At 57.8% G+C, this 15,762-nt stretch overlaps 1 protein-coding gene across 2 annotated transcripts in view; it reads left to right on the top strand.

Moving 5' to 3' along the window:
* The first annotated feature begins 1,173 nt into the window (after nt 1-1,173).
* The window catches only part of GSE1 (Gse1 coiled-coil protein), a 98,161-nt gene continuing 83,572 nt past the window's right edge, over nt 1,174-15,762 (top strand). For both annotated transcript variants that reach the window (XM_040253965.1, XM_040253962.1), the window contains exon 1: nt 1,174-1,937. In XM_040253965.1, coding sequence (XP_040109899.1) covers nt 1,901-1,937 — 37 coding nt within the window. In that variant the 5' untranslated portion in view covers nt 1,174-1,900. The remainder of the gene's footprint in view (nt 1,938-15,762) is intronic.

Below are 15,762 nucleotides of genomic sequence, written 5' to 3'. Positions count from 1 at the left end.
GCCAGGGCTCTCGTTACTATGGTGCAGCCGGGGCTTGCAGAATCCCAGTAATAGCATTTATTAGGTCTATTTGCCTGGAAGCATGCCTTCCCGGATCTGATAATGCACCAGTGCAGGGAGAGTGTGGGAGATGGTATCAAGCATTTGATTACACTTGCAACAGGGATTTTTAAGGGGTGGGGGTGAAGGGTGAGAGGTAAAGGAGAGAAAGGAGCCACTGGCCTTAGGAGCTCAGCCCGGGTCGGGCCGGTGTATTTCCGCAGCCCCGTGTGGGTTTCACAAAAGGCGGGCCCGAGCTACCAGGGCACGATTTGGGAATCCTCCTCCCAGGCCCCAGCGGCGGGTGAACTCCCCGCTCCCGCAGCTGTCAGACGTGGGTGGGGAGGACGGGCGGGCGGGCGGGCGGCCAGAGCGCGGAGTTGGGCAGCCGGAGGGGGGACCCGCGGCGCCCGCAGCCGCCCACAGTTTGCAAGAGGCCCCCGCTTTGGGGCAGAGGAGAGCACCCCGCCGTCAGCAGCAGCACCCTCCCCGCGTTTGGAGAGGGGAGCCGAGTTGTCTGCGCCCCGATCCCGGTTCGCATGGATCTGCTGCCCGGCGCGGCAGCCGCCGCGCGGGGGGAAGCTCGCAAGTGAAACTATTATTATCGCCCTGCGGAGCATGGAGCTCTCGGAAGATGCCGCGTAGAGACGGAAGGAGCCGCCGCCGCTGCGCCCCTACCCTTTCGCTTTCATTAGGGGAGACAAATCTGCTGTCAGGCAGCCAGCTTTCCAATTTACCGATAATGATTCTTGCATGAAAATTGATCGAGGGCTCTCCACCGCCGCGCGCTCTCGCCTGCCCGCTCGCCTTCCTCCTGCTCCTTCTGCCCGGGCGCCCGAGCCCCCGCGAGTTCTTTCTCTTCCTTCCCCCAACCCTGCTCTCTGAGTCAGTGGTGGGACGCCGGGCCAGGGAGATACCCCCCCCAAAAAAGGGAGGGGGGGTTCGTGGCAAGGGGGGAGGGGAACCGGCTCCTCGGCCTGCTTTCTCCTGCCAGAGACTTGTTTGCAGTCGCTGCCTCTTTTATTTACGAGAAGAAATCTCCCCCTCGGTACTTCTTGGCTGTTTGGGTATTAATTTTCTCCTCTCTCCTCCCCGTTCGCCCCCTCCTCTTCTCTCCCGCCCCCCCCCCACCCCGCCCCTCCTCACCCAGTAGCTAAGGGGAAACGAAAACAAAGCCGATTTCTCCTTGGCAACAAGAGATACCCCCCTCCCGCCACCCCCCCTTCCTTTTTCCTTCTGGTTCTGAACGTGAAACCCTGTTGGAAACAGGTCCCTTGACCCTCGCCCTTGACATTCAAATGGCTGAATGGAGGAGAGATTGCTACTCGCACGTCTTGGGGGCTGCTTCTCTCTCTCTCTCTCTTTTCTTTCAAATGAGTAATCCCTGAAGATCTTAACCCCCCAATTTCCTCACCCTCACCTCCCCCCTTTATTTTTCTCGCGCTCCTCTCCTCTCTCCCGCCTGCTTCCCTCCGCCGTGCGCCCCCCTCCTTCTTTTATTTGCATCTCAAGTCCAAAAGGCAGAAAATACACACGCGGCGAAGACACCGGGCAGCCGTGGAGGCTCCGGCCCGTCCTTGGTCGTCAATTACCTCATTGTGGATCTGCCAGGGCCAAGGTGGCCGAAATTGCCCGGTCGCTGGCCGGAGAGAGAGGCTTTTGATCATTTTAGGAAGGAAAAGAAAAAAAGATTTTTTTACCCCCCGCCGCCGTCGGAATCGCTCTTCTGGCTTAATTTTATTGTTTTGGACATTTTTGAGCGCCGTGGCTCGGACGGCGCTTTTGGTCTCTTCTCTGGGTTTTAATTTTTTTTTTTCCTTCTTCATCCCTCTCTGGCCACTATGGAATTCTAATCTGAATCATGTTTGGATTGAAGCCGCCTCTGTATTACTTACCAGGTAAGCGAGCTCTGTGCGCCTCCCTGGGTCCCGCGCGGCGCCGGCGCGCCCCGGACCCCCACCCTAACCTACTCCTCCAGATCCCAGAGCCCCCCCGCCCCCGCCCGGCCTGGGTCGGGGCGATGGGTCCGCCGAGCTCCCAGCAGACCGGCGAGAGCGCGCGGCCCCGGCTGCTCCTGCTGCGGTCCAGCCGGCGGTGTGTGCGCTACCTGCGGCGGGGAGCGCCCACCCGGCCCGCCGCCCCCGCCGCACCGCCGCCACGGGTAGCGTGTCTCACTCCTTTTGTCTGCCTAGAGCCGGTTCCGTGGTGGCCGCGCACCGAGCGGCCGGGGCACTCAAGCCTTCCAAGGTGAATTAAGCACCGGGTGTGAAGTTACTTTCCTGCAGGCCGCCCTGATCGGGTAGCATGCGTTCGCTCCCGCCCCCCGCCAGCCCCCAGTCCTGGGGCTTATTTTCCTCTGCCTCCAGCCAGCCCCTTGCACGGTCTCCGCGCGAGCGTGGCGCGCCTGCCCCCACCCCCACACCCCCCTTCCTGCCTGGGATTCCCTGGAAGGTTTTGTGCCTGCCGAGGTCGAAGGAGGGGGCCGGGGGAAGCTCTGGAGGGTGGCTGGCGTGGCTTCCTGTTTCCCTAACCTTCCTGCGCGCTGACAGCAGTCTGCCCTGTAACTTTCTGTTTCGGGGCAAGCCGCTCTTGCAGCCCAAAGGAGAGGGGAGGGGTGACAGCAGGAGGTTTGGGGAGCCCCTCTTGTGTTCACCTTATTTGGACTTTGAAACCCTAAAAATAATTACATGTAGGCTAAAGGGAAGCAGGCGAGCCAGGGTTCCTGGTCAAGGAGGCAGCAACCTTGGTGATTCCTGGGGTCCCGCTGGCTGGCTGTCACCCCCTTCCAGGGTCCCCTGGGGTCGGGAGCAACTCACCAAGCCTGCCCCAGGCAGGCCACGTGACCCGCAGGTCAGGAAGACTGGTTTGCCTGTGACGGCTGGTTCTAGGAATGAGCTGTTTTTATTTCCCCTTCCTTCGTTTGAGAGTCTTATCTTCCCTGGGCGTTGTCACACAGTTCCTATGGAAGTTGGGGCATCCATGGATTTGCGGGGGTGGGGGTGTGTAAGGAGAAGAGGGGACTTCTCCTGTTTCTGGGCTTCTCACCTTGGGGCTTTTAACATTCTGCAGAGGCTGCCAGTTTACTCCTGAACTGCTTTGCAGGCAATAGGTGCATGCGTCCAGCTCGGGGGGCGGGGTAGGTTATTCCTCTGTTCAGAAGCGCCCCCCACCCCCTCATCTTGGCTGTAGCTCCTGCAGCTCTCCCAGATCCCCCTGGGAGGGGCGTGAGGGGAGGGGATGGGCACCGGCAGGACCCAGCTCTTGGAGATCTGAGCCAGGGCAAACATCTTCACCCAGTCGGTAGAGTAGGGGGAGGCTGGAAGAGGAAAAAAGTGGGAAGGACTTCTCATTTCTGGGTGGAAGCTGCCCGTTTACTCTTTCTGAGTCTCTGTGGCTGGTCTGGGTCCCTCCCCCGGAGTTGACAAGGTCCGAGTCTCTTGCTTGATGTCTCCGCTCTCGCAGGAAGCATGTTTCTCAGGATCTGCACTGCCTTCTGTCTCTTTTCCTCCACAGCCCGAGATGCAAACCCAGCAATTCTCTTACCTCTGCACTGCACTTCCCAGATCCGGTCCAAATTAGAACCGGAATCCCCAGTTTATAAAAGGGTGCCGGGCCCAATCCTCGGGCTCAGAGCCCGCTCCCCAAGGCTCCCCCAGGCTCCCTCATAGGAAGACCCCCGGGTGGCGGAGAGCGGTGCCAAGGCCCTTGGAGCCCGAGCTCTGGCTGGCGGCTCCCAGTGCCCTCCCGCCACCCCCTTTGTACCTCCGGCGCCACCCCCAGAGCTGTGTCTCACCTTTTAGACATTCACTACACGTTTGTAGCAAGAATGAATCTTCTTAAGTACAAGGCATCTTTAAAGCACAGGTGTTTGTAATCTACACCCCACTTCACCTGCCATTGGGTGGCTGCTGGCACATATTTATTCATCAGGTGACCGATTTTCTATTTACACTGGGAGCCTCGGAGAGAAAAGGAGGAAGTGTCAGGCTAGGAAATCCAGAGCAATTAAGAGAAATGAGTCGTGGCTGGTGTGAATCCCTGAGAAGCAGAGTGTGAGGTCTGCAGGTCGGGACCCTGGGGAGGTCAGGGCACACGTCCTCTGGGTCTATGGAGGGACACGTGTCCTCCTTTTTTTCTTTTTTTCGGTTTCCTCACCAGGGTTTGTACTTTATAATTTTGCCATCACAGTGTAGAGGCTTCACTGAGAACTGTGGTCCACTGGCTTTGCTTCCCTGGACTTCAGTCAGCTCATCCTAGAGTAGCAGATAGAGTTGTAAAAGGAGTGACCTGGTTCTTGTGATCGGCCTCAGGCTCCCTTAGTGCTTTGCCAGAATTTGTCCTGTAAATCTGACTCCAACCCCTGAGATGAGTGCTGTCGTCTGCCCATTTCACAGATGAGGAAGGTGAGACTCAGAGGTGCTAGCAGCTTACCCAGCTGGGAAATGGAGGAGCTGGGCTGCAAAGCTGACCGCTGCCCACCCCGCTGGCCCAGGGTGGAGGGGCCTGGACTGGGCCAACCCCGTGTGCTCCAGAGCCTCTGGGACCCCGTTCTTCCCCTCGGCCAGATCCCATCACAGTGTGCAACTGCAGAGAGCCGGGACCCAGAACCTACCATCCAGCCATTCCCTGGGACTCGAGGCGGGTGTGGAGGGGCAGTTCGTTCCCAGTCAGGCTGGCATCAGGCGAGGCTCCTCCTGTTTGCCAAGACTGAGGCTGAGCAGCAGCATAGGTTTGAAGTTCTCTGTCTCTCCCGAGCTGTGACTTCAGCAGGTGACTTGAGCTCTCTGGGCCTCGATTTTACCGTCTGTGAAATGGGATCCCTACTTGGGTCTCCCTCAGTGTCAGTGTAAGGCAGGGGTCAGCCCTCTGTGGCCCACCACTTGACTTGGTGAGTAACAGTTTCCTGGCACTTGGCCAGGCCCGTTTCTCCGTGTATTATCTGTGGCAGCTTTCCCACTCCAGCAGCAAAATGGACTTGCTGGGACAAGGCTGGTCAAACCTAACACGCATTATCTGGCCCTTGCAGGGGAAGTGTGCTGACATCTGGTATAAGGGATTAAGCGAGGGAATCCTTGTGAGACACTGAGGACAGTGCCTGGGGTGATGTTCACACGAGTGACAGCTATGATAATAATAATTATTAAGGTGGAATTATTTGCAGAAAATCACAAGGGCCTCTTAGCAGTTGAACTGGACTTGAATTCAGGTCTTTGGACCAGACAGGCCCCTTGCACCCTGTGACGCAGTGCCTGGCCTCTGGTGTTCATTCACTTTCGGGGGGTTTGGTGTCCAGGAGGATACCTCCTATGCCACAAGGAGGAGGCACAGGTGTGTGTCAGGGGAGCTGGGGCTGGTGGATGGGTGGGTGGGGGGTCTCTTAATACCACTTGAGATTCCCTTCTGTGTGCACGAATGCCCACTTACCCCCTTTCCTGAGCCTCATCAGACTGGAAGCTTCACGCAGGTGGGGACTGTGTGTTTCTTTCCTGCTCGACTCAGCGCCAGAGTGACAATAACAGGGATGAAAATAATCAGGATGAAGGGGTGGCAGCAGCCACTACTTCTCTGCTGTGCATTCCGTAGCAGCTGTTAACACACTCCCATTTGCCAGCTGAAGAGACTGAGGCATGGGAGGTGGAGGCCGCGAGGGCAGTATATGGTGCAGCCGGGCTTTGACCCCGAGCAGCCTGGCTCCAGAGTCCCTGCTTAATAAATATTTGTTGAACGAGCGAGGGAGGGAATTGGCCGTTGGTGTTGGCGGTGGCGCCCTGCCTGTCCCCTTATCTTGTTCCTGGAGTTCGCAGAGGGAGGACTCTTCAGCTGTCAGCTGACCCCACCCCGGCCCTGTGCTGAACTCTGGGTGACCCTGGTTTCCCCTGGGGACCTACTGTCCACTGCTGGGAAGGACACTTCTGATTCTCCAGTGAGGAAACTGAGGCCCAGAGAGGCCTGGGGCTTGGCCTAAAGCAACACAGCCTGCTCTCAGAGAATCTGGGTCTCCCCAGAACATTCTCCCTCCCCTCAGCACCACCCCCCTTCCCCCCCCAAATTCCCTGATGGCTCAGCGGGTAAAGAAACTGCCTGTCAACTCAGGAGGTCCAGGAGATGTGTGTTCGGTCCCTGGGTTGGGAAGCTCCCCTGGAGAAGGAAATGACAACCCAACTCCAGTATTTTTGCCTGAAAAATCCCTTGAACAGGGGAGCCTGGTGGGCTACAGTCCATGGGGTTGCCACGGGTCAGACACGACTGAGGACTGAGCAGAGCGGCCCCCTGAGGTTCAGCGGGCCTGGGTCCTTCTCTGCACCTCCTTTGAGAGGCTTGCAAATGGTGGGCTTCCCCTGCTGGGAGCAGCAGTGCCCGAGAGAAGGGACTCTTGGCCCAAGTGGCCTGTGGGAAGCTGCCTGGTTTTCTTTTTCACCCTCCCAGCCTGCTTCCAGAAGGCCCCAGGGTGCGGCCAGCCCGGGTCTGCTTACCTGGTTTGGGGCAGGCAGCTGGAGGCGAGGGCCGGCCAGAGCTGTGGGCCTCCAGATGCCAGCTGCCTGATCCCGGGGGCCCCCTCAGGAGCTGAAACTTGGGGGCAGGGGGTGTCTGTTGTTGGCAGCTGTGACAGAGCTCAGGCCCAGCTCTGGCTTGTCCAGAGCTCGTTGTGGGAAGCCGTGGGGTCATGAGCAAACCCAGGGCTTTCGGGCAGCTCTGGAACACCCGAAGCCTGTTCTGGGGGCAAGTTGGGCCTAATGGGATCTGAGTCAGATAAAAGGACAACATTGCTATTTCAGTGGTGATTGAGAAAGCTGCTTATTTACAGCTCAGAAACTCAGCAGGGACAGGCGTTTCGGCTCCCATCTAGCACTTTCCAGGCAGTCACTAATTAATCTTCCGATACCCCTGGGAAGTGGGGAGGGGCCGCCACATTTCCATCTGTCGGCTTTCAGGCGGGGTGGGGGGGCCCTTTTGTCCCAGCTGCGGCCCAGCCGTTCTCTGAGGGGCCTGGTCTGGTTCCCACCCTCCCGCCCCTGCTCAATTTGGTTCTCATTAAGCCTTTTTCTTGCCTTAAACGTGTTACTTTTACTCCATGGGTGGAAATCTGATATAGCCCCTTTGGAGACCCTCCGCTTCTTATCTTCTTGGCTCTTGGAGTCAGGAGAGGTTCCTTTCATGCGCTGGGAGCAGGCAGTCATTATGATACCTGGATCCCTGCCCTAGAATGGGGCAGGGGCAGAGGCTGGGAGGGTTTGCTTCCTTCTGTGCAGGAGGCAGAGGAGAGCCAGAGGGCAGCTGGCCAGGGCCACCCAGCTCCCAGAGACACAGCCAGCCGTGGGATGAAGTGTCTGGACCCAGACTTCTGTTCCAAGTCCAGGGCTCCATGTCATTTGGACACGGACCTGTGTGAATGCAGCAGCCCCACCATGCTGCCTTCTCTCCAAGGTCAAGTGTACACAGGCCCCTCTGGTCATCTGGTCTACCCCGTACTTTGCCGCTAAGAACCTGGATGTCAGAAGACCTTGAAGGGACCTGTTGACTTCTAATTCTTAGGTTTTTGGTGAGATTGAATTGGTAGACATGGACTACATGAACTCTTCATCTACTTGGGAATGTCTTAGCATACTCTAGTTTGCAGGGGGAAGAAAAAAAGTCAGGCTTTAATAGCCCCTCCAATAGCTTTTCCCAAAGGAGAGTGGCCTCAGCTCTTACGGGGTCCTCAGCAAAGCAGATCTGCATCCATACTTGGAATTGTCACTCCTTGATGGATGGTCTAGCTACACAATCAAAAATTTTGAAGCCACTTGGCGGATGGGGGGTGTATATTAGAAAGAAAGGGAATTTGGGGGTGAGGGAATAAAAATAGATGCAGTGCCTTTTTTTTTAAGAGCTCCATATAGATTTAAAGTCCTTTTGTTAATTTAGGAACATAAAACTGTGTGATGTATAGCTTAGTTTGCTCGTAAAATTACTAAGTGTGGCATATTTAGAGCTGTGAAAGCTTGGGGTAAGAGGAAAAAAATCAGTGAGATTTTTTTTTTACAAGTCTTTAGGGGGAAATGCATTTTTCTGGCTTGTTCCCACCAATGCCAGGCCTTCCACTGCTCAGGCTGGGTTGATGGTTGCCCTCAGGCCAAATTACAGCTGAGGCCAGTGCTTGCCTGGGGTATTAATCTGGGCCCGGGTCTCACCCCCAACGCCCAAGCCCAGGCCTCTAGCAAGAAACCCACAACCTTGAAGAATCAGGGCCTCCTCTGTCTTTCTCCCGCTCCTCCCGAGGCAGACAGGAAGCGCCCTATGACCAGCCCTGGACTGCCGCCCAGTGGGCATCTGTCCGCTTGCTTAGTGGCCCGTGGGGTTGGGAAGTCACAGAAGGGACTTCAGAGGGGACTCAGAAGGGACCTCAGCGATCAGATGGGCTAACCGCTCCCTTCTTGCCATTTGTGATCTCTGAGGGTCAGCCCCTCCACACCACCGTGGGTGGTTAGCATGTTGTTTTTCACACAGAACACACGTGCGTCTGACCTAGTTCTGTCCTCCAGGGATGCTGGGCCAGTCTGCTGTTGTTTAGTCGTGTCCGACTCTTTGTCACCCCGTGGACTGTAACCTACCAGGCCCCTCTGTCCATGGGATTCTCCAGGCAAGAATACTGGAGTGGGTTGCCATTTCCTCCTCCAGGGGATCTTCCCAACCCAGGGATCAAACTCGCTTCTCTTGCATTGGCAGGCAGGTTCTTTACCACTGAGGCACCTGGAAACCAGTCTGTGTCCACCTAAAGATCACCATCTGAGCTGGGCCCGGGGTGGCCCCCACAGGGACAGCGAAGGAAGCTGTGTCTCATCCTCAGGTTGCTTTAGAATGAGCAGGGGGTGAGATGAGTGAGGACAGAATGCTCTGGAAACTCCCAGGATCCATTACCCTGGTGGAGGAAATGACTCCGCGGAGGACGCGGGTATTGGAGGCAGGCCTTTGAAGTGGTGTGTGCCAAAGGGGTGCGGGTTGGTGGAAGGAGGCTGATATAGTGGGAGGATGAACAAGAATAGGGGAGCCGGACCTCCTGAGTGGCCCAGTGGTTAAGAATCCACCTGCTTAATGCAGCGGACAGGGGTTTCCATCCCTGGTCTGGGAACTGAGATCCCACATGCCGCGGAGCAACTGCTGAAGCATGCGTGCCCCAGAGCCTGTGCTCTGCAACAAGAGAAGCTGCTGCAATGAGAAGCTCGTGAGCCACAATGAAGAGCAGCCCCCACTTGCTGTAGCTGGAGAAAGCTGACATGCAGCAGCGAAGACCCAGCACAGCCAAAAATGAATGAATGAATGAGTAAACAAAATGCACTAATCTTTAAAAAGAATAGGGAAACCACTCTTAAGACATTCAGCATGTGAAGTTCATACTAGGTGTGCTGAGAAAGCCGTTCTTAGAGGTGCCCGCTGGTGGCAGGGCTCTGCAGCCTGTGTGTCCTTGAAGAGGGTGGAGACCTCCTCCCTGAGAGCGTCCAGACTGCCAGCCCCACCTTCCAGACTCCGAGGCCCTGGGTCTGACGACGAGAAGGAGAGAATGAGTGGGCAGGATGGAGCCTCCTGCGGAAGGGGCTTCCCTGGCCGCCCAGTGGGCCGCTCTCCGCCTCTGGGGGCCAGGCAGTGGCGTGAGGACTGGAGAGTGGGGGCAGGGCGCAGCTGGTGGAAGCAGGCCCTTCCCCTGGGGGGCAGAGCCTCCCCGGAAGGGCAGGAAGGAGAGTTTTAGGGGCACGCACCGGAGGGCTTGGTGAGGAGGGATAAAGCAGGGTGCTGGGAAATGAAATCACTGGGTGGATCGGAGCCACACTTGGAGGGTCTCCAGGGTCATAAGGCCACTGAAACGTGATGCCAGTCCTACTGTTAGTGGGCGGGAATCCAGGGCTTTAAAGTACCAAATTCGTTGGTTTACTCCCCAAACGTGTTTGCTATGTGCCAGGCACCGGCCCAGGTGCACAGAAATATGGCTGAGAATCTGGAGAATGGAGCGGGTAGCCAGAGTGTGTGTCCCGAGACTCCGAGAAAGGGAGAGGTTAGCCCTGGGAAGGTCTGAGAGGAAAGGTCCGGGCACAGGGTCACACTTGTGTGAGGGTCCTAGGGCCTCGAAGGTGTCCGCATGGCCGCAGGGGATGAGATGGGAGCCGGGGGCGGGGTGCCTTGAGCAGCCCCTCCTGGCCACGGGGCTCAGGGAGGAGGTTCCCAGTGGTCAGGGCTGGGGGGTGCAGGAGGGAGACCAGCATGGAGGTGACGGCCGTGACGGCCCAGGTGAGAGAACAGGCGGGGAGGCAGTGCAAGGCGGGGTGTCTGGAAGTACAGGCTGGGGCAGGTGGCCATGCGTCCCATCCCGTCTATTTGGGGATGGCCTCTCGGACAGCCTCCCTCATGGAGGCGAATGGTCGTGCAGGGGGCGCCTCTCAGAGCCACAGGGTCCGGCAGGGGGAGGGTGGGGCGAGGGGCTTCGAGCGTGGGCTAGTGACACCCCAGCGGTTCTCCACACGGGGCTCCCAGGCCCGCAGGGTCAGCACCAGCTGGGAGCTGAGAAGGTGTAGATGGTCAGGACCGGCTCCCCTGGCCCTGAACAAGACCTACTGTGGCAGAAAGTCTGTGGTGGGCTCTGGTGGTCTGTGTGTCCTCGAGCCCTCCAGGGGATTCTCAGGCTCACTCGAGTGTGACACCCAGTCTGACACAGTCCTGAGTGCGGAAACTAGGCCGGGGTAGCCGGTCTCCGGGACGTCTGAGCACGGGGCTGTCGTGTCCAGAGGCGTCCTTAGCCAGTGAACGAGCAGGGGGTGGGGATAATCCGGGAGGGCCTCCCAGGGTGCGAGTGGGTTGTAGGCCTGCCTCTCAGGTGGGGGACAGCCAGGAGTTGATGTTCGAGGGTCTGCCTGGCAGGCCTCGAGGTCAGTGACGTTTTCTGATGCTGCAGCGCTGGGTGGAGCAAAGATGGGTGAGAGCCCTGGGGTTGATCTGGTCTCAGCTCCTGACACGCTGTGTGACTCTGGGCAGGTTACTCACCTTCTCTGGGCCTCAGTCTCCCCATTTGTCAAGTGGACCAGCGGTAGGGCCTCCCTCGTTGGGATCTTGAGTGTCTGGGGAACAAATCTGCAGGAGGCCTGGACCGAGCACTGGGGAGTCATTCACTGCAGCTGCGCTGGACTTTGCGCTGCCCGTGTCTTGGATCGTTCCCAAGGGGCCTGACTGAGTCACGCTCGACCAGGGGCAGTGGCCAGGTCAGGGTGGACATTGCCCCTGGGCCCCTTTGCCCAGATTCAAAATTGCTGTCAGGCAGCTGGGCCCACGCTGCTGCTCTGGTCACAAGATGGCAAGTTCTAAATAAGTGAAGAAACCGTGGAATTGCCTCGATCAGATCGCCCTGGCCTCTTCTCTGCTGGCCCCCAGCCCCCCACATCAGGAAAGCAAAATTGGGTGAACCCCAGGCCCTGAGTCTTAACTGGGTGGTGGGTGGCCTTGCCAGACTATCTCCAGTGGAGAATTTCATTTGAATGAATCCCTTCTCCAACCACCCCACCCCGAGAGGACTCGAGCGTCAGCCCCCCCAGGCCCGCGACAGAGCCCTCACGGAAGGCAGACGGCACCTTGCCTCAGATGCTGGGGCCTTCTTTGAAGCTGCTTGACGCGGGTCCCCACCCCCTTGTCACTCTTGTCCTGTAATTCATTTAGGATTAGCTTTCAGACCTCCTCGCCAGTCCTAACTTCTGTTGTCTTGGTAACTGTGTCAACCGTTTGCCGGTTTCCCGTGATTATCTGACAAGAGAAGAGGGGGCAGGCGGGAACATAAAGGAAGGGAGGAGGAGATGGTGCCTGGGTCTTAATTGAGCTCGCTGGAGGGGCCTGCGGGGTGGGGCTGCCCGCCTGGCGGGGAGCAGTGGAGAAAGGACGGGGTGCGGTGAGGCAGGGCATGCAGCTGCGTGGAGGGAGGCAGGCCCGGGGATGAGTGTCGCAGGTATCATCCGCCTCTGTCTTTGATCTCAAGGGCCCAGGGGTAAAGATGTCCCTTCCTGCCCACCACTGCTCTTTTGAGGTTTCACGCACGGGCAGATTTCAGCCAGCTCTGCTTCAGCACTCACCACAGGATGCTGGCCCTGGGCGGGGTGGGCCACATCAGCAGCTGGGGGGGCTGGTGGGTGGGCCTGTGGGAGTTCAGGATCCCCTGGGATAGAGGAGGATTTCGTTTATTGTGCTCACAGGTGCTGCGGGTCAGGCCTTCAGGAGGGACACGGTGGAGTGCGGCTGGTCTCTGCTCTGTGAGGCCTATGGCCTCTGCTGGGAAGACTGGGAGGCTGGAGGACACTTGCTGGCCAGACTCTGGAGTCATCTGAGGGCTTGTCCCACTCTCCTGCCCGGCAGGCTGTGCTAGCTGCTGCCCAGGACCCCAGCCGAGGCTCTGGGTCCAGCATCTCTGTGTGGCCCCCTGTGTGTGGCTTGGGCTTCCTTCCACCATGGCTGCCTCGGGGAAGCCGTGTTTCCTGTATCGGGGCTCAGTGCTCCAAAGCCTGGGGTCCCGGCTCACAAGGGAGAAACTGCATGGTCTTTGAGGACCTAGCCTCAGAAGTCACATGGTGTCACATTCTGTTCATTACAGTGAGGGATGAGCCTGCCTGGGATCAGTTGGAGGGGAGTTAAGCCCTACCTTTCCATGGGGGCATAGCAAGGTGCTATTAATAGCAAGAGCATGTGGGGTGGGCGATGCGGGTGCCTCTCTGGAACACAGAGTCTGTTGCACATGCACGCACCCCATTCACCTGCCAGTTCCCCGTCCAGGTAGAGGGTGAAAGAAAAGAAAGTGAAAGTGTTCATTGCTCAGTCATGCCTGACTCTTTGCGACCCCGTGGACTATAGCAGCCAGGCCCCTCTGTTGATGGGGTTCTCCAGGAGAGAATACTGACGTGGGTTGCCATTCCCTTCTCCGGGGGATCTTGCCAACCCAGGGATCGAACCCAGGTCTCCTGCACTGCAGGCAGATTCTTTGCCATCTCAGCCACCAGGGAAGCCCAGGTGGATGGCAGGCAGCCTTGTCTGCCAGGGGAAAGAGGGTCTGTGCATCTATAGGGACAGCTCCATAAGTGTTCTGAGTCATACTTGGGTGGGGCTTCGAGCAGAGGCCTTGGCGCCCCTGTGGGGCAGCTGGGAAGAGAGGGCTCACACCTGGGTGGCCTCCCACGGCAGTGGGATCCCCAAGTTCCAAGTTCACTATCCCTGCACAAATAAGAGTTGTTGCTCAAAATAAGGGCCTCATTAACTTGTCACAGAAGAAAGACTGGCCCCTCCCCAGAATCAGTGAGAAGCCTGGAGTGCCTTTTGGGGAGCTGCTAATGAGTTATGTCTGATTTTTATGGAACTCCGTGGTAAATTATTAATTTGGGCCAAAATGAAAGTGTGGAACCAGATAGGCTCATGAATATTCATCCTGGACTTCAGTGCACAGAGATTGATCCGTGGCTAGGGCAGCCAGCTAGACTCCTGACCCAGAAACGGGCGAGTCACCAGGTGAGGAGGCTTCTGGGAACCCTCTCAGCCTTCCCTCCCTCAGTTTCTCCATCCAGAGATGGGGTTGATAACTCACATCTCATTAGCAGAGTTACAGCTGGAGCAGGCCCAGGCCCGGCTTGAGAGTGGGGAGCATTAGTCAGAGGGCTCCTGAGCCCCTGAGTTTCACAACAGTGGAGTCACCGGCGGGGGCAATGCCTGCAGGGGAGAAACCAGACGCCCCCACTGCTCTGCGTCTGCCCCTGGGAGTCATGCTGGGGGCCCCCATAGGGATCAGATCCCCTTTGGATCTAGAATATGACAGTGGCCGGTGTTATTGAGGTCCCCTCCAAGGTGGGGTGTAACAGGCCTCCACCATATTTGAACCATTCTGTGTAGTAGGTTAGCGTTTCCAGGATGGTTCTGCTGGGATCTGCCTTCCTCAGCAGAGCCCAGCTTCCTAGCATGGGAGGTGAGGCCCCTGGAAGTGAATCCCCTGCCTGTCTGTCTAGCCTGACCTTCTCTAACCCTCTGCCATGCTCTGAACGGGATCTTTCCACTCCCTGGCAGGCCGGGGTCAGAAGTCTGGAAGCCTCTCTGAGCTCACCCATTAGAACCGGTTACTCCTTCCTCTGCTCCCAGGTTCAACGGCAGGAGCAGCCTCCATTATGTATGAGGATTGAACTCATGGACTCAGAAGCCAAGTGGCCGGAATTTGAATCCTTCTTCTCCCGTTTATTCCTGGTGAGACCTTGGGCAGGCTACCTGGATGCTCTGTGCCTCCCTTTGTGCACGAACTAAGTCGCTTCAGTCGTGTCCGACTCCATGCGACCCCATGGACTATAGCCCGCCAGGCTCCTCTGTCCATGGGATGCTCCAGGCAAGAACACTGGCATGAGTTGCCATGCCCTTCTCCAGGGGATCTTCCCAACCTAGAGATCAAACCTGTGTCTCCTGCACGGACAGGCCGGTTCTTTACCACCAGCACCACTCGGGAAGCCCCGTGCCTCGGTTTAATTGAGTGTAAAATGAGGGTGACATTTCCCCAGCTTGCTGTGGGAAGTAAAGGGTCTGTGCATTTAAAATGCCTAGCGTGCTGTGCAGCACCTGGTCGGCCCTCCACGGATGGCCACCTGTTATCAGTATTGTCTTTAGTGTGATTGCTATCACTGTCTTGTTTCCAACTGGGCCTGGAGGTCCAGGGCAGGCCTCAGCTGGTGATGGCAGCCTCCTGTTAACCCGTGTTTCCCCTGCTTCTTGGGAACTCGTGACTTCAGATGACACTGTAGCCCTAGCGTGCTGTGGGCAGGCCTTGGAGCCACGTCAGGCTTGTGTGGGTTTGGGTGGGTCTCTCCGGAGCTTTGCACCTGCCCTCAGCCTGGACAGGCATGTTTATATTGCAGCCCCTGGAGACCGTCTCTCCGCGTGGGGCTGAGGCCACTTCCTGCCTGAGCCTCGGGGGTGGAGGCGGGGGTTTCGATCCCCCGCCCGGCAGAGGAGGACACACAAAAGCGATGTTTCTGTCAGCTTCCGGGGTTAGAGCCAAGATATGACCCGCAGCCCTGGGCTCCCAGGCTGAACTGCGGTTCCTTGCACTGAGCTTTTCCACTGAGCTTTTTGGAGAAACGGCTGTTGCGGGGCAGGCTGAGCTGCCTGATGCGATGAAGTGTGGCCTGTGTGAGCCCCAGGCTCCCAGGGGAGCTTCTGGGGGCCTGGGCCCTTGGTCAGCGTTGGCCTTCGAGGCCTTGGCGTTAGGGAAGATCTTCAGAGCCTGGGATCCATGGGAGGCTGCCAAGTGTGGCTGCGAGAGGGAACGTGCCGGGGAGGGAAGACCCTGCCCTTGACCCGCCACTGCCCGCGACGCTCAGGGGCCTCTGGGGTCCCGGAGGTGGGCTCCCGGCGAGCTCTTGGGGCGCTGACACCTGCTGCGTGCCGGAGCTGTGGCCCTGCTCCTGACCTGCAGAGAGAGAGGTTCATGAAAAGCATGTGAGGCTTTATTTGGCTCACTGAAACCAATAACTCCACCTGCCTGGCCTTGCCTTCTGGTTTTGATGCCTTTGACTCAGGGCTCTGTCACCTACCAGGCGCTAGGCTCGGAGAGAGGCGGCCAGCGGGTCGGACCGGTGGGGCAAGCCGAGTGGAAGGAATAATAAAGCAAATAGCCTGTAACCAACTCTGTTCTCCTTGCACTGGTCTGTTCTCCTTGCCCTGATTTGGCAAGATGTTTGGCTTCTTGTAGCT

This window comes from Oryx dammah, unplaced genomic scaffold (assembly GCF_014754425.2).
Source record: "Oryx dammah isolate SB20612 unplaced genomic scaffold, SCBI_Odam_1.1 HiC_scaffold_13, whole genome shotgun sequence".
Lineage (NCBI taxonomy): Eukaryota > Metazoa > Chordata > Mammalia > Artiodactyla > Bovidae > Oryx > Oryx dammah.
The sequence above is the reverse complement of the archived record's forward strand: the minus strand, read 5'-3'. Positions and strand labels throughout refer to the sequence as shown.